Source organism: Pelobates fuscus, chromosome 2 (genome assembly GCF_036172605.1).
Source record: "Pelobates fuscus isolate aPelFus1 chromosome 2, aPelFus1.pri, whole genome shotgun sequence".
Taxonomy (NCBI): Eukaryota; Metazoa; Chordata; class Amphibia; order Anura; family Pelobatidae; genus Pelobates; species Pelobates fuscus.
Genome location: NC_086318.1, coordinates 442,580,221 through 442,598,655, shown reverse-complemented (window position 1 = coordinate 442,598,655; position 18,435 = coordinate 442,580,221). Strand labels below are relative to the sequence as shown.

Sequence of the window (18,435 nt, the reverse complement as noted above, 5' to 3'; positions counted from 1 at the left end):
CATGTACCCAATGTTTAAAATGCTATGTAACTCTGAACATATCACTGCTTACGCCTGTAACTAATTCTGCATTCAAAAATAAAGAATTTAAAAAAAAAAAAAAAAAAGTGGCAATATGGGAAGAATAAGAAATAAATCTAAGACAAATGTAACTTGATGTTGGGAAGAAAACAAGAACCCGCACAAAGCAATCAAACAAAACAACAAACATATTTGTAAGAGCTCGGGCGATGAAATAATAGCTCTGTCTCACTCAAAATTAAAGTGGAAAAACACACTACAGGCTGATCTAACTTTGATGTAATGTCCTTAAAACAAGTCAAAATGAGGCTCAGTCATGTGTGTGGCCTCCACATGCCTGTATATGCCCTGTGCATGCTCCTGATGAGGTGGCGGATGGTCTCCTGAGGGATCTCCTCCCAGACCTGGACTAAAGCATCTGACAACTCCTGGACAGTCTGTGGTGCAACGTGACGTTGGTGGATGGAGCGATGATGTCCCAGATGTGCTCAATTGGATTCAGGTCTGTGGAACGGGCGGGCCAGTCCATAGCATCAATGCCTTCGTCTTGCAGGAACAGCTGACACACTCCAGCCACATGAGGTCTAGCATTGTCTTGCATTAGGAGGAACCCAGGGCCAACCGCACCAGCATATGGTCTCACAAGGGGTCTGAGGATCTCATCTCGGTACCTAATGGCAGTCAGGCTACCTCTGGTGAGCACATGGAGGGCTGTGTGGCCCCCCAAAGAAATGCCACCCCACATCATTATTGACCCACTGCCAAACCGGTCATGCTTGAGGATGTTGCAGGCAGCAGAACGTTCTCCACGGCGTCTCCGGACTCTGTCACGTCTGTCACATGTGCTCAGTGTGAACCTGCTTTCATCTGTGAAGAGCACAGGGCGCCAGTGGCGAATTTGCCAATCTAGATGTTCTCTGGCATATGCCGAACGTCCTGCACAGTGTTGGGCTGTAAGCACAACCCCCACCTGTGGACGTCGGGCCCTCATAGAGTCTGTTTCTGACCGTTTGAACAGACACATGCACATTTGTGGCCTACTGGAGGTCATTTTGCAGGGCTCTGACATTGCTCCTCCTGTTCCTTCTTGCACAAAGGAGGAGGTAGCGGTCCTGCTGCTGGGTTGTTGATCTCCTACGGCCTCCTCCACGTCTCCTGATGTACTGGCCTGTCTCTTGGTAGCGCCTCCATGCTCTGGACACTACGCTGACAGACACAGCAAACCTTCTTGCCACAGCTCGCATTGATGTGCCCTCCTGGATGAGCTGCACTACCTGAGCCACTTGTGTGGGTTGTAGACTCTGTCTCTTGCTACCACTAGAGTGAAAGCACCGCCAGCATTCAAAAGTGACCAAAACATCAGCCAGGAAGCATAGGAACTGAGAAGTGGTCACCACCTGCAGAACCACTCCTTTATTGGGGGTGTCTTGCTAATTGCCTATAATTTCCACCTGTTGTCTATCCCATTTGCACAACAGCATGTGAAATTGATTGTCACTCAGTGTTGCTTCCTAATTGGACAGTTTGATTTCACAGAAGTGTGATTGACTTGGAGTTACATTGTGTTGTTTAAGTGTTCCCTTTTTTTTTTTGAGCAGTGTATATTAACCTCACAAGTAGCGCAGATAAAACAGGTGTCATCTCTACCTCCGAGGTACTATCAGTGACAGAGATTGAAAAAAGGACAACGTTAAATCTGTTCTCAGGTCCCTGTTGCTGCTGTTGATCTGAATATAAGATTTATACCTGTTAGCAGCTACTATTGACAGTATTGGAGATTACAGCCCCAGTAAGTTACAGAGTGACAGTTTTACCCCTGAATTGCCTGTTTTCATAAGATGTAGGCCCATTTCAAACCACTATAACCACTTCTGCTTACTGTACAGTTTATTGCAGTGTTTATGGTTCTAGGAGCCTATCAAATTAATTCTGGGTTTGTCAAGCCATGTAAGCTGAGGGATACTACAGGCACCACATGCTCATGCTGGAGGCATCATGAGAGGCAGAGCTTGTGGTGTGAAATGAGCACTGATAAGTGGAAGATTGCATCAGATTGGCAGAACTGAAAGGGTTAACATGAATTGTGCCCATTTAAATCACTGGTAACCATACGGGTGCGGATAGATTGCCATAACTTTTTCAGAATCCCGTGTAGCTTTGTGATCACGGCTTCTCGTTATATAATGTTGCTATACATTACAAGTGGGGTAGTCTATCGTTTTTGTCCAACTGCTTGGAAACGATTTAGCCACAGCCTCCTAGCACATTATAGGATTCAGCACTAGTTATGGTCTTTAGTGCATCTCTCTATCTAATTTGCAGCGATTACAGACATAAACTAGGTTACTGTAAGATATAGAAGATGTGTGCTCACTTACACTCCTCTGTACTGGGGCAAGCTACATTCTGGTCTGTGGAGAACTGCTGGGTGGTGGTAACGGGCGTCGTGGGTATCGAGGTATTACCATTGTCGCTGTTTGTTTCATTTGGGAACAAATCTGACTGGCTACTACTTGTGCTGGGGGTGGGGTCTTCATCTGGCTGCTTCTTTTGGAAATCTATAAAACACAAATATGAAAAGGCCAAATTAGAAAAATATATATTTCTGTACCACTCAAATATAGAATAAGATTACTAAAATGGGCAAACTCCTCCTTTGAAAATAGACTTAAAGACATGTCAAACAGCACTGTACAGGAAAATATTCACAACTTTGTCTAGCAGGTATATAATATTTTATGGAAATGTAAAAATTTCTTTTTCTTTTTTTACTATATATATTTTTTATCACTGAGATGCTCAAAGGATAATTATTAAATTGTGACGACAAGACAGCAAGGTTTTAATGGCATGGCGGTCACAACGGCTGTAATTAATAGGGAAGAACATGAAAGAGGTTAACACCAGCATGTTTCAGAGTTTGAGATCCTGATCAGCTGTGAATTTAAAGATGTTTAAACTAAACTCTGTGCAATTAGCTGGGAGACGAGAAGTGGTGCTTTAACTGCTTGTGAGAACGTGATTGAGAGTGGGGGAACGCAGCTCCAAGTAATTGACTTGTTTTAATTGAGCTGCAAGCTCTGTTTGTGTCAAGGAGCAAGGAGCTCTTACAGAAGCTGCCGAGAACTCTACAGATACCAGATTTATCAAGTGTTGTGATCACTAAGGTGCTGCACACTTCAGTTACCTCTAGATCTTGTAAGGTCTACCATTAATTAACTGACAGGACACACGCCACTGAATATTTTTTTGTTATGTTTAATCATTTATACTAGATTTAAAACACATGCTTACGATCTTATTGATGATGTATAGGAAATGCCCCCCCCCAAAAAAAATATGTTTTTTAGTGGAATATCACAAATATCCACCAAACACTGATGTTCTGAATCTCAGAATACCCTGATTATTAATATAGGAAGTGGCTCCATCCCAGTAATTAACCACGGAGCACTCTGAAAGTGGTAGCCACATCCACTAACTGTGGACAGTACAATAGTAGGTTATTACATACATTGTATTCCCATTGTCCTTTGTCATTATAATTTACAGTTGAGTGCAGTCATGGTGCGATGTTCACTTAGATCAAGGATCCTAGCTTCACAGTGAGTGATCAATGTTTGCCACCGATTGAATCTCAGGGCAAACCCCCTCATCTACCGATGCCCCATACTGGCACTGGGACAGAGAAATATTTCTACTCAAACAGGTTTCGACTCTGCAAAGTGTGTGTATATTGACTACATGGATAAAACAAGTTTAGCCAAACTGAGATATTAGTTTTAACTGAATCCTAACTTTAAATACGGTAAGTGTTAGCATTACTCGAATCTAACGCGCACCTTTTTTTTTTTTAAAAAGATTTGAATGCGCATTAGATTCAATGGCGCATTACAATCCGGGAAAAATTCTACATTTTCCAGCGAATTAAAACTGCTGAATTGAAACACACAAATTGAAAAACACAAATTCAAACTCACAAAAGGATTCACACAGGCTTAAGAAAGAATTGACTTAACATGTAACAGTAAAATTGAAATACCATCAATGTCACTATGGCATATGGCAAAAAACATTTTCATTGTAGCACAATGTAGTATAGTAGTCTCTTCTTCTATAATCTATTGCATTACATTTGCCAGAAAAAAACATTATCCAGCTTCCAGGTTTCAGAAATTGAGATGTGCATTAGATATGGTATTTGGAAACAGATTTGAAGGTTTGCATTGAGCCCTGGAGTCAATGTGTTGGTGGCACAGAACACTCGCTAGAAAGCACTGCATATAACATGGAGGGTGCAGTTTTTAAAGAGTCATTAATATACGCCGTTTTTTGTTTTTTTTAGACTTACCAGTGGCTGGTAAAGGGCGCAGTAACTTTAGAAAAACACTCTAATGTCCTGCATAGATGACACATAATTCAGATCAGATCAAACCCATTGAAACGAGGAAATACAGAACTCAATTCGGCTGGACTGAATTATTGAACTAATAACATTTTATCTCCCGTGTGATCAGGTTTTAGTATATATTAAAGCGCTAACACAGGAATAAATAAGCCATGATGATCAGAGGAGGATTTCCCAGGTAAATAACCATTGTCGTACCAGAAGGTTGGGTGCAATACTCTGTATTATAGAACCTGCCTATTGCCTCTGCAGCTTGTTTTTAAATCTAACCAGTTTTTTTAATTCATTTTTATTTGTTGGGATTTGTTTTTAATAATAAATTACCTGGTATTTTAATGACACATACTGCACATCACTCACCCCATCAGGTAGGTGCAACTGTTCCTCTTTGCTGCCAAGTTGAATGCTTGGAACTACATCTCTGTAACCCCTTCACTCACAATTTAAGTATGTTTTGTTTAAAATTAAGATTGCATCTCTTTGAAATATAGGAAGCAAAGCTAGCACGTAAAGGTAGAATAAAGGCACTTGTGTAGAGATTCCTGCTCAGAGATGCATAAGAACTAAAAAGATGTTTACACAATGTGAATGTGTGGCTTGCTCAAACTTCACAAAAATACTTTCCGATATTAATTAGTATGTAAGATTTTATTGCACTGTTTAATATTTCCCAAATAATCCATATTCTGTACTGATTGACAATTCCATGATTTTCCTATTACATGACGAAAAGTAATGATTTTATTAAAGACACAGAGACGGATATTGCACATCCCTTCTTTATTTACTATCCACCAATAGCAGCAAAGAATACAAAACAGTAAGAAAAAATATGGTATACATAGTCATATAAGCCACTCCCATACCAAGTCCAAGAATAATAGACAGCACCTCCCTTAATACTTCCTCTTTCCTGGAGATGCGAACGCGATAAAACAAACAGGAACCGATGAAGCAGTCCAGCCGCAGAAACACTGCAGTTAAATCCTGTCGAAGTTCCAACCAGGCAACAATCCAACGAGCCGGAACCAATCCATAATAGAAACAAGAACTCGCCATCCGAGATGATCCCATCAGATGACGATCAGCAGGAGTCCACAGAATGAATCTGAATCAGGCTGTGAAGACATAAATGAACAGGAGCCACACGGTTACTTCGGACTTTGTAACTTAGTGTAATTGTAAAACATAAACCTTCTTATGAAACAACAATGAAAACCTTGAACAACCTCCCATCCAATATACACTGACCACAAAGCATAGAGTGATAACACCGCACTTACTGTAATACAAACCTTATCCAACCACCAGAGTAACAGGGAGGGAAGATATAAACCAACTCAGACGTATATCTAGGGTGTGACAATACTCGCCTCCGTGTCTTTGATAAAATCATGACTTTTCACCATGTAATAGCAAATTCATGTAATTTTATTACAAGACACAGCTCATATTGCAAGTTTAAAGTTGACTGACAACCGTAAAAATACATGAGTCACCGGCCGAAAATAAAATTCAAGGAAAGTAGATTCCGGAGACCACTAATCAGGTCCTCCAACCGTGCCCCCGAGGAAATTGACGAGGCCAAAGCACCCCTAACAGAGTAGGCTCTAAACACCGAAGTGTTCACTCCCGCCTGTTGTAAAACCCACTTCAACCAATGAGCCAGGGTAGTAGTCGTCACCGGGGGAAAATGGAGGCCAAATGTAAAAAAAAAAAAAAAGTAGATGCTGACCGATGCGACTCACGTAAACAGGCCACCGAACACAACGCTGGAGCAGAAGGGAAAGACGGATACGATACCGATCTAATCAAAGTTTTCGTGCGCCCGGATATATTGAAAGTCACTCCATCGGGAGTGAACATGCGTCAAAATCCATGGCGCGTCCATCCGAAACCCTCCTACAGGATACTAATGTCGCCCTCATTAGACAAATCAAACAGCGATAAAACGATGGAGACTTCCCAGGTGGAGGAATAATGAGGTCTAGGAGGTCAAGAGAGGTGAGAGCTGCGTAGAAGTCGGCATACCAAAGGATGTTGCACTGCCGGACAACCCTCGAAACCTTGATGGGCTGAAGAAATGGCTGACCTATACACATTGATCGTCCGGTACGCTCGGCCAGCTTCAAACAGAGACGTGAGAAATTGGAGAATAACCGTCACAGGGGCTGAAACGGGATCCACGTCCCTAGCCAGTCACCAGCTAGCCCAAGATCTCCAAGCTGACCCATATGATCTTCGAGTCCCGGGTGCCCATGCATCTGCCAAGAGGTGTCGTGTAGCGTCTGAAACTCCCGGGACTTGACAGAGTCCCCGGAAATCCGCCAAGCCATCAACAGAAGGGAGCCGTACAGGAGGAGAGGATGTAACTGGTCTGCTGGATCCTGAAGCATGTCCAGATGGGCCATCAACAACCTGGGAATATCTACTACCATCTCCAGAAGTTGAGGGAACCATGACTGAGTCCCCCAGAACAGGGTTACGAGGACCAGCTTCGCCACTTGGCGGCAAACCTGAAGCAGCACCCTGGGAAGCATGGCAAATGGAGGGAAAGCATAGAGAAGAGGTCAGTGCCTCTGCGGCCAGGTCTGGACACCAGCTGAATAAACGGGGCAGCTGGGTGTTGAGCTGTGAGTCAAAATAGGTAGATGGCAGAGGGACCCCAAAGGGACGAGATAGTGCAAAACACCTCTACATTTAAGCTGTCCAAGAGATAACGTGAGTTCCAATCTGCTTGAACGTTGAGCAGGCCCAGCAGGTACTCTGGGCCTGAACCACCAGATTCCGCGTTAGACAAAACTCCCAGAAATCCATCAGCAAGCGCATCAGTAATGTCGATTGAGTGCCGCCCATGTGCTTGACATATCGAACTGCCGATACGTTGTCCATATGTAGGCGAATGCAGGCATTGGCAGTCCCCTTCACGAAACTCTGAATCGCAAAGGATCCCGCCAGAAGCTCCAAAGCATTGATGTGCATTCTGGATTCGGTCTCTAACCAGTGCCCGCCTGTAGACACCCCCACGCAGTGGGCGCCTCAGCCATGGAGGCTTGCGTACGAGTCTATGTTGTACTATGGTGGGCTGAGATCCCAATATGGCCCTGCCGCTCCATGCACAGATTGTGAATCCACCAACGCAATCCGTCCTTCCTCGTCCAAGGAGATCAGGTCCGCATACAATGTTCCCTGGTGAAGATGAGCAACCTTCAACCGTTGGAGAGCGCGATAGTGAAGGGGAGCCGTGAACACTACCAGCATCAACGATGCATACAGGTCGATAAGTCTTGCCAAATGTCAGAAGGTGAGACGTGGCCGGATGAGTGCCCTGCTGAGCTCCTCGCGGGTCGTTCGAATTTTGGACGTAGGCAGACTCAAGGAGTCTTCCTCCAAGTTCACGAGGAAGCCCAAGAATTCCATGCACCTGGATGGCGTCAGGCACGATTTCTCCCAGTTGATGAGGAAACTCAGCTGGGTCAGCAGGAGGACGGAACGTTCCTGAGCCATGATCAGAATATTGTCCAAGTAAACAATGAGGCATACGCCCCGACTGCGGAGCCAGGCCATTGCAGGACGTAGCAGCTTGGGGAAGCACCAAGGCGCCGAAGAGAGACCAAACCACAGGTGAAGTGCCATGTGTGTCCCCTCGATCGGATGCGTAGGAGGTCCCACAAAGCCGCATGCACCGGCAACATCAGGTACGCATCTTTCAGGTCTACTTTCGCCAACCAATCCCCGTGTAGGAGGTCCCTGAGTAGACGGATGCCTTCCATCTTGAAATGCCGGTAGTATACCCTGGAATTGAGCGTGCGTAAATTGATTACCGGGCGCATCTGGCCTCCTGGTAGTTTGGGCGTTGAATGAAGGAGCCCCTTCCTGGGAATAGAAGAAGTTGCGGCCGGCCAGACGGCCCCTGGATCTGCCGACCCTGGTAGAGACCCGCCCCTGGAACACCCTCCTCATGGAGGACTGGGCTTTATCTAGGGCAGTAAAAGCCCCAACAAAACAGCAAAGGTCCTTAATAAAGAAGTCACTTGGGCATCTTTACCATCCTCAGTGAGGATAGGATGGCCTTACGTCGCTCCATAGTGTGAAACACTGACGCTGCCAGCAATACAGATGGCCCTCCGGACCCAATCACGGAGTTCGTCTGGGTTGACCAACCTATTATCGGCCCTGGCGTCCTCCGCCAAATCAAAAAGCTTGGCCAGGGGCCCAAAGATATCTAGATGTTTGTTCTGGCACGATCTGAGTTCCGAGTCGAGGCCCTTACGTGGGTTCCAGCCCACCTTAGATAAAAATTGAGTAATTTTGGGGTCAACTTCCGGGGTGTAACACCTTGTTCGGTACCACCGGTCTAGGGCACTCAGCTCGGAGTTTATTACGTGCCGCCTTGCTAAGAGGGGGGGGCACCCAGGACTCCCCAGCGGGGAGCCACTCCGCTGACTGTGGATGGTGAAGATAATCCGGATCAAACAAGGGCTCACCCAGCGGGTCCACGAGGGCAGTATCTGCGGTCTCGGGAGCATCAACCCCAATGTCGCCTCCCGTCATCCATGCTGCGGTTGAGGTAAAGAGGTCAAGACCCAAGTCCCCACCATCATTCTCCGAGTCACTATTGGACTCCAACCCAGCCTCCTCACTAGACCCGATATCTAAGTCGGAGTAAATCTCATTCTGTGCGCTCACACATTTCCATTGCCATTCTTGTTATGCCTGGAGCGGGAGGGCTCTTTTGCATGACTTAGACACTCTGTCAGGGGCGCCCTGAGGTATGCCAATCATGATGTTTCTGGAGGCAGATGGGGAGACATGCCTAGATTTATGGCTAGCATTTTTAGGTGCGTTCCCAACCCAAGACGCGTAGCGTGCTTTAAGTGATCCGTGGGCACCGCGTCTAAGGACATGCCAGTAACACTTGGGATATAGTTTGTGACAAAGTGGAGGACATAGAGCCCATAATGGCCATAATGGCGTCGGTCACAGACCTCTGGAGCGCCAAGGACTGCGCTTCCACCCTGCGGGGATCATGGTCCCCATCCGAGGGTGCTAGCCAGCCGCAGATGGGGGACATAGAGTCACCTTAGGCTTAGACATGGTAAAAGTAATAATAATTATGACCCCAAATTACCACTAATGAAAACAGAGGAATAGGAACAGTGTAAGTAGATAATAAGAGTATCAGTGAGGGTTAGTCACCCAAACTAGCACAGAAGAGACAGAAGGGAGCTCACCAAAGCCCAGACCAGCAGAAGAAAACGCTGTGAGATTCGCGAGATCGCGGTGAAAAACTCCACAAATTTGTAAGGAAAAAAAAATTCCTGAACGGGTGAATTCGCATCACGACCAAGGTGCGTTCACGTGCCAAAAGCATGTAATAAGACAATACACAAAAGGCAATGAAAAACCACAAAACAGTCGTGTACGAAACCCGTGTACAAAACCCGGGAACGAAGAGGTAAGCAGAAAAAACGGGTAGTTACAAGTACCCAGGGAAAACAGACCAGGTACAGAACGGGGAGGAGAGGAAGCAAAAAGGGGAATACACCACCCTAGGAGAGGGAAGGAAACCCCACCCACAGCTGGTCTGGGACCCCGAGCACAGTATCAACAACACACAAAAAACAGATAAAACAACCAGGTCTATAAGGTAAACCCAAATACAAGTTAAACAAAACTCCCCAAACATACAATTAGCAAAAACCACCAAAATAGTACAACTAAATCTCAAGAGACAAATAGATAGTACTTAACTGATCGTGGAGCAGCAAAGAAAGAGGAAGTGTTAAGGGAGGTGCTGTCTATTATACTGGAACTTGGTATGGGAGTGGCCTATATCATTATGTATACCATATTTCTTACTGTTTTATATTCTTTGCTGCTATTGGTGGGATATGCAATACTCGCCTCAGTGTTTTGTAATAAAATTAGCCTCCATCCTTCCTCCATCCCAGATTGTTAGAGAGTTTCTAACTCAAACATGCTTACTGTATGGGAGGAGACAAGGCGGGATTACAATCTAAGTTGCATTACAATCGAATATAGAACAAAACTATGAGACATTTGGCTTTTTACAGTCAGAACTTTAATCAAAAAGAAAAGTAAGTATTTTGTGACGTAAAATGAAAGAACTCATGTACACACAATATTGCTAGTGATGGGAATAAATCTGGTTCATAACATCATGTTACAATGTGTTTGAAAAACTGTCTACATGCACACAGATAATTATTGTCAGGTCTTCAAATGGTAAGTCTAGCAAAGCTTTCTATATCCGGTTAATCTTTTGGTATTTTATGTTATAAGGATTTATGTAAATAAAACATGAGATGACAGGCCCACTCGTATAATAATAATAATAATAATAATAATAATATGGTTATACTAGTGTCTCCAAGTAGCTGGTAAAGTTGAGTTAACCCAGTCCTGCTTGGCAGATCTGCTGTAACAGTACTTTTGGTCTCAAACTGTCAAAAACTATTGTTCATCCTCAGCTGACTGCTGCACGCCAGGTAGGTCGGCACAATACACAGAGGGACATTTCCATACGCTCATGCATCAAAGTGTCAAAACGCAGCACAGAAAGACAAAGTGACCCATATTTATGAACCCAAAAGGTCAGTGCTGAGAAAATCTTTTCCGTGGGTTCTTGGAGTGTAAAATAACTGCAGTGCTTTTAAACGCTCGATGTGAGATGCTCCGGGAAGGAAACCAGTACAAATTCTACAGGAAAAAACAAAACACAGAATTTAGAAAGTAGAAGGTTAGCGTGGGGTATGGATTACTGACCCCTCATTGTACAAAAGAGCTGCAGGTTCAATGTTTACCATGTGGAGGATTCAGCAGAGGTTGAAAAGAATTCTGCAGATAAACAAACTGGTGTAAAGTTACTCAAACTGGCACAATTTTAGAAAATTCACCTCTTAATAATGGTAGCTATGGGTTGAGGTTTTGTGAATATGTGACAAAATACCAGCCACGATGAGCAACGCTCTGGATAAAATGAAACCAGCTACCTCCTGCCAGAAGCTATTTGGGTAAAATTATAAAAAGAGGATGCAGAACTTCTCTATACCATCATCTCTCAGCCAATCAGGGACATGCTACTCTGGTAAAAAGCACTTACTAAAATCAATGATCCTATTAACCTTTAGCAGTACCTGGGTGGGCAGCTTAGCTTGGGTTGCAAGCTAAGCATGCTCTCCTTGTGGTCATTGAGGATAGCCGATCTGCTCTCCCAGGGTCTAGCTTGGGGATGGTAAAATATTAAATGATCGGACGCACACGGGGAGATGCTGCTATACATACAGACAGCGTGGGGCCTTCTCTGCTGCCTCCAATTAGTTCAAATGCAATAAAGGATCTTGAAGTGGACAAGGATGTAAAATTTTATGATACGTTCAAAATCCGCATATAAATCATTAATAAAAGCAGCAGTAAACCCAAAATACAAGTTAAACAAAAAGCAGAAGCCCAGTCACCACAAGCACAAAGTTTACAGAGCTAACCCAGACTATGCTGCGATAAAGGAACCAAATAAGAGATTAAAGGGATGTTTATTCAGCCCAAACATGTGACGTGGCAACATTCAGCCTAAACAGGTCTCAGCAAATTTGTCCAAACACCTGCTTAGGTAACAATATTGCTGGGCATTCTAGAGGCTGCATAAACATAGATGTGATTACACACTGGACGAAACATTCAGCTATTTGACTCCAGCCATCGGGGACCTAGGGTCACCGTCTTTTTCTGGGCAGTCGTAACATTTTGCTGTTATGACCTCACTGATGTAATAAATAAATCGTTACCAACCACAGGACTCTCTGCAATACAAAGAAATCACAATATACCCTCACCTGGTTAAATACTCTCATACTATAAGTCACAGTGACTAGGCTGTCATTATGGATATTAGTGAGCGCACTATATACAGTGACTAGGCTGTCATTATGGATATCAGTGAGCGCACTATATACAGTGACTAGGCTGTCATTATGGATATTAGTGAGCGCACTATATACAGTGACTAGGCTGTCATTATGGATATTAGTGATCGCACTATATACAGTGACTAGGCTGTCATTATGGATATTAGTGATCGCACTATATATAGTGACTAGGCTGTCATTATGGATATTAGTGAGCACACTATATACAGTGACTAGGCTGTCATTATGGATATTAGTGATCGCACTATATACAGTGACTAGGCTGTCATTATGGATATTAGTGATCGCACTATATACAGTGACTAGGCTGTCATTATGGATTTTAGTGATCACACTATATACAGTGACTAGGCTGTCATTATGGATAGTAGTGAGCGCACTATATACAGTGACTAGGCTGTCATTATGGATATTAGTGATCGCACTATATACAGTGACTAGGCTGTCATTATGGATATTAGTGAGCACACTATATACAGTGACTAGGCTGTCATTATGGATATTAGTGAGCGCACTATATACAGTGACTAGGCTGTCATTATGGATATTAGTGAGCGCACTATATACAGTGACTAGGCTGTCATTATGGATATTAGTGAGCGCACTATATACAGTGATTAGGCTGTCATTATGGATATTAGTGAGCGCACTATATACAGTGACTAGGCTGTCCTTATGGATATTAGTGAGCGCACTATATACAGTGACTAGGCTGTAATTATGGATATTAGTGAGCGCACTATATATAGTGACTAGGCTGTCATTATGGATATTAGTGAGCGCACTATATATAGTGACTAGGCTGTCATTATGGATATTAGTGAGCGCACTATATACAGTGACTAGGCTTTCATTATGGATATTAGTGAGCGCACTATATACAGTGACTAGGCTGTCATTATGGATATTAGTGATCGCACTATATATAGTGATTAGGCTGTCATTATGGATATTAGTGAGCGCACTATATACCGTGACTAAGCTGTCATTATGGATGTAACGGAATGCAGTATAATAGTACACGATATCCGTTGGTATCTTCAGGAAATCCACAGTCAGAGTAGAAAGCACGGCAATATCCCCAATCCTCCCAATAACCAGACGAAACACAGTTTGGGAGTCAACTAACTCGTTTTATTCACAGCTGGCATATTCATACAGTTCCCCATGCAAGGGGTTTCCATACAGTAAATCCAGGGGATTTCTCCCATCATGCAATATGACTTTCCCAGCAGGCATTGCTGCACGAGAAGGATACTCCCACTAAAATGGACGATTAAGTGGATTATCCCCTCGTGCAGCAAAACTGACAATTTACTTTAAAATACATAATTCACACAATATTCGGTACTTTGGAATAACCGAACGTTCGGTAGGTAGCTGGGGTCGAAGCGCATACTTCGTGAGAATACCGCTCTGATCCCAGCTGAATTAACCGAACGCCGCACAGAATACATTTAAACATTGAAGTTAGTTTAAAAGTACCGAATAAGTATGGGGAACATAATGTACCGAACGCGGAACTCCCGAACGCTCTGGAAGTCCAGCGGTGTTCGGATCATTGAGTAGCCGTTTTCAGTTCCAGGCTCTCGACGACCGAACACCGCTGCAGAGACAAAGGATCCAAGATGGCCGACCGCCGCATGGTCGGTAGCCGAACGACGGCCACCTAGGAGAGCCCTTAATTACCGATTGCAACATTGTGCCACACGACCTGTGAATGTGTGGTCGACCTGGGGAGCCCGCATTCGTACGGTGAACGGCCAGGATAGCCGTGTTTCGTCGTACGAATGCTTTGTATGCTGGCAGCGGACGGCTGCCAGCATGCGAACGGCCATAATACAACACATATACATTTAACGGTACACATTATGCAGTCAGCCTACGGACAACCTGTAATGAATATAGTTCAGAAGTGGCTAGGTTTGCCACAATGCTCCCCCAGAACCAAGCCGGCATACACAGTCTGATCCCAACGGATCGGCTTGGGGATGTCCGGGAGAGTACTCACAGATCACTTCTCGAGTTCAGTCTGTCTGGATAACCCGTCAGCGTTACCGTTTTGTTTTCCTGGCCGATAATGGATGGTAAAGTCAAAGGGCTGCAGCGCCAAACTCCAGCGCAGCAGCCTGGCATTGTCTCCAGATACACGGTTTAGCCACACCAACGGGTTATGATCTGTGAGTAAGGAAAAAGGTTGTCCGTACAAATATGGCTGTAACTTTTTAAGGGCCCACACCACGGCCAGGCATTCTTTCTCAATGGCGGCGTAGCTCACTTCACGAGGCAGCAACTTGCGGCTTAAGTAAGCTACGGGGTGTTCTCTGCCATCGGCTCCCACTTGGCTCAGTACTGCCCCCAATCCAAACATTGAAGCGTCTGTGTGAACAAGAAATCTTTTAGTTGGATCAGGAGCAGTTAACACAGGAGCATTAGTTAGAGCCGTTTTGAGTTGTTGGAATGCCTGCTCACACTCTGGGGCCCAGACAACCAGTCGGGGAAGGTTCTTTTTAGTCAGGTCCGTTAGGGGTTTGACCAGTGTGCTATAGTCAACTTCCTGTAGTAGCCGGCCGTCCCTAAGAACGCCAGCACTTGAGTCTTAGTCCTGGGGGTAGGCCACTTTGCTACGGCCTCAATCTTGGCTGGCTCGGGTCTCTGCTGCCCACACCCTACTCGGTGTCCCAGATACTGCACCTCGGCCATACCTATGTGGCACTTGCTAGGCTTTAACGTTAACCCAGCCTCCCCAATACGATCTAGGATCGCCCCTATATGGTGTAGGTGGTCTTCCCAGGTCTGGCTAAAGATGGCTATGTCATCTAGATAGGCACAGGCATATTCCTGAAAACCGTCCAGTAGCCGATCTACCATCCGCTGAAAGGTAGCCGGAGCGTTTTTCATTCCGAAAGGCATGACCTTGAACTGGTACAGGCCAAACGGAGTGACAAACGCCGACTTGGGGATGGCGTCATCGGCTAGAGGAATTTGCCAGTACCCCTTGCACAAGTCAATGGTAGTGAGATACTGGCCCCGTGCCATCTTATCTAACAGCTCGTCTATCCGGGGCATCGGGTAGGCATCAGACACCGTTTTGTCATTTAGCCTCCGGTAGTCGACACAGAATCGGGTGGTGCCATCCTTTTTAGGTACCAGGACTACCGGCGATGCCCAGGGGCTATCGGAGGGTTCGATAACCCCTAGCTGTAACATTTCATCTAGTTCGGCTTTCATATGGGTACGGACTGATTCCGGAACCCTATATGGAGCCTGCCGCATAGGTAGCTGTCCCGGGGTTTCCACTCGGTGGGTGGCTAGCGTAGTGTACCCAGGTAAATTGGAGAAGGTAGCCCCTTTGGCTACAATCAGCGCTTGTACTTGGGCACGCTCCTGGGGGCTTAGCCGCTCCCCCAGCTGAACTCCCCGGGAGGGCTCTATCGGTTCCTCTGGTTCTAGTAGGTCAGGTAAGGGTAGGTTCTCCTGATCCTCTAAGGAGGAGGCACAAAATGCCGTCACATCCTCGATCCTCTCATGGTAGGGTTTGAGCATGTTCACGTGGAGCATGCGTCTCTTCCCTACCCCTGAGCAGGGGCCAATCACATAGGTAGTGTCGCATCGCTGCTCCACTACCTGGTATGGGCCTTGCCAGACGGCCTGCAGCTTATCTGTGCGGACGGGTTTTAAAATTAATACCTTCTGTCCCACCTGAAAGCTGCGGTCTCGGGCTCCCCTATCGTACCAGCGTCGCTGGCGTTTCTGGGCCGCCTGGAGGTTGGTGTGCACAGCCTGAGTTAGCGCCTCCAGACGGTCCCTGAACTCCAGTACGTATGATACGATAGGGGTTTCGTTAGTAGTACTCTCTCCCTCCCAGTGTTCCCTAATCAAGTTTAAGGGTCCCCGCACCCTCCTCCCAAATAGTAACTCAAACGGTGAGAATCCTGTCGACTCCTGGGGAACTTCTCTATACGCAAAGAGTAGGTGAGGTAGGAACCTCTCCCAGTCTTTGTGGGTCTCCCCGAACGTCCGAAGCATCTGCTTCAGCGTCCCGTTGAACCTCTCACATAGTCCATTGGACTGGGGGTGGTAGGCGGAATTAACTATTGGCTTAATGCCACATACCTTCCACATATGTTGGGTAACTTCGGCCGTAAATTGGGTGCCTCGGTCCGATATTATCTCTTGGGGGAACCCTACCCGGGAAAACACTTTCATTAAAGCTTCAGCTACGGTCTCTGCATGGATATTAGTGAGGGCCACAGCTTCGGGGTACCTGGTGGCGTAGTCCACTACAGTTAAAATGTACCTTTTGCCCGAGGGACTGGGTTTTGGCAGGGGCCCTACGATATCCACCGCTACCCTGCTGAAGGGTTCTGCGATAATGGGTAGGGGACATAGCTTGGCCTTGTGGCGATCCCCTCGTTTACCTACTCGCTGGCAGACGTCGCAGGAGGTGCAATACTGGCGCACATCCTGAGAGATCCCGGGCCAGAAAAAGGCATGCGTTAAGCGGTATCGGGTACGGGTCATCCCTAGGTGTCCTGACAAGGGGATATCGTGAGCGATTCTAAGCAGCTCCTGCCTATACTTCTGCGGTACCACTAGTTGTTTGTTAGTCAGGGTGACAGATCCCCCCACATCTTTAGCCGTGACCCGGTATAATAACTCTTTTTCCCACGTGTACCGCTCCCCCTCTAGCCCTGCTTGGTCCGCTTGTGCCCGGTCCCTATATATTTGGAGGGTGGGGTCTGTCTGGACTTCGGTCGCAAAGGTAGTCGGGGTATCCCAGGACATGGGGGTCGGTTGGGGGTCATGGTCTCTTACCTGAGCCTCAGAGTGTATCGGTGTAGCCGTGGTGCGAGCCTGCTGCCGGGTGGTTACGGGGTGGGCCTCTTGGAATGGAGCCTGGGGAATAAAAGCGGAAGTCATCTGGCCCAAGTCATTCCCCAGCACAACATCTGCAGGTAAATTCTGCATAAGCCCCACTTCCACAGTGCCCTCTCCCACACCCCAATCCAAATGTACCTTGGCGGTGGGTAGCCGGTATACTGCTCCCCCGGCCACCCGTACTGCCACTGAGCCGCCAGTGTGGGTTGCGCCTGGTACCAAATGTGGTGCAACCAAAGTTAGAGTGGCTCCCGAATCCCGGAGCCCTTGTACCTCCTTCCCCTCCAGGGTTACTAGCTGCCGGTGATGTTGCCGGTTGTCGGTGGCTCGGACCGACATTACTTCGTGGAGCACCCCTAGAGGCTCCTCGATTTGAGCGCTCAGCAATTCCTGGGTGGCGGGTGCAACCTGGTAGTGGTGCGCAGCAGCCCTTGGTGATAAATTTTGTCGCACCTCATTCCACGCTTGTCGGCTCCGGTTTTGGGTGCACTCCCGAGAAATGTGTCCCCACTGCTTGCAGGTGTGACACTGAATGTTAGCCCGGCCGTTGTATCTGGAGGGGGGTGGTGGAGTATTCGGTGCTGGCCTGTGCAGGGGTACAGTGGGGCCGGTAGAAGTAAAAGTATTGGGTGGCCCGGTAATCCGAGGGAGAGTCTTATTCTGGGGTCCGTGATGCCTCCTGGCATCAAAATGCTGATCCGCCAATCTAGCGGCTTCGGGTAGGGTGAGTGGTTTACGGTCTCTCACCCATTCTTGTGCCTCTGGGGACAAACCATTAAAGAACTGTTCCAGCAGCATTAACTGTCGCAACTCCTCCATATTAGTAGCGTTGCTGGCCTGTATCCAGCCTAGTGATGCTTGATCCAGCTTGTGCGCCCACTCTGCGTGAGAATCTTTCTCAGGTTTGCGCAAGCCCCTGAACTTGCGCCGGTACGCCTCTGGGGTAATAGCATACCTCTCCAAGATCGCCCTCTTTACTTTAGGGTAATCTTTGCTGTCCTCTCGAGGCACAGCACGGTAGGCTTCAGCTGCCCTACCCGATAATTTGCCTGCCAGCAGCGGCACCCATACTGCGGGTTCCAAATCGTGCAAATCGTGCAAATCGCACAGCCGCTCAAAATCCTGTAAATACCCATCAATCTCGTCCTTTTCTTCACAAAACGCTTTAAATGAGTG

At 46.4% G+C, this 18,435-nt stretch overlaps 1 protein-coding gene across 1 annotated transcript in view; it reads right to left on the bottom strand.

Annotated features, from left to right (window-relative positions):
* ZFAND3 (zinc finger AN1-type containing 3) overlaps positions 1 to 18,435 on the bottom strand; it is a 270,967-nt gene that overhangs the window by 134,654 nt on the left and 117,878 nt on the right. Inside the window, exon 3 of the mRNA XM_063444125.1 lies at positions 2,400 to 2,579. Within this exon, the coding sequence (XP_063300195.1) occupies positions 2,400 to 2,579 (180 nt within the window). The remainder of the gene's footprint in view (positions 1 to 2,399; positions 2,580 to 18,435) is intronic.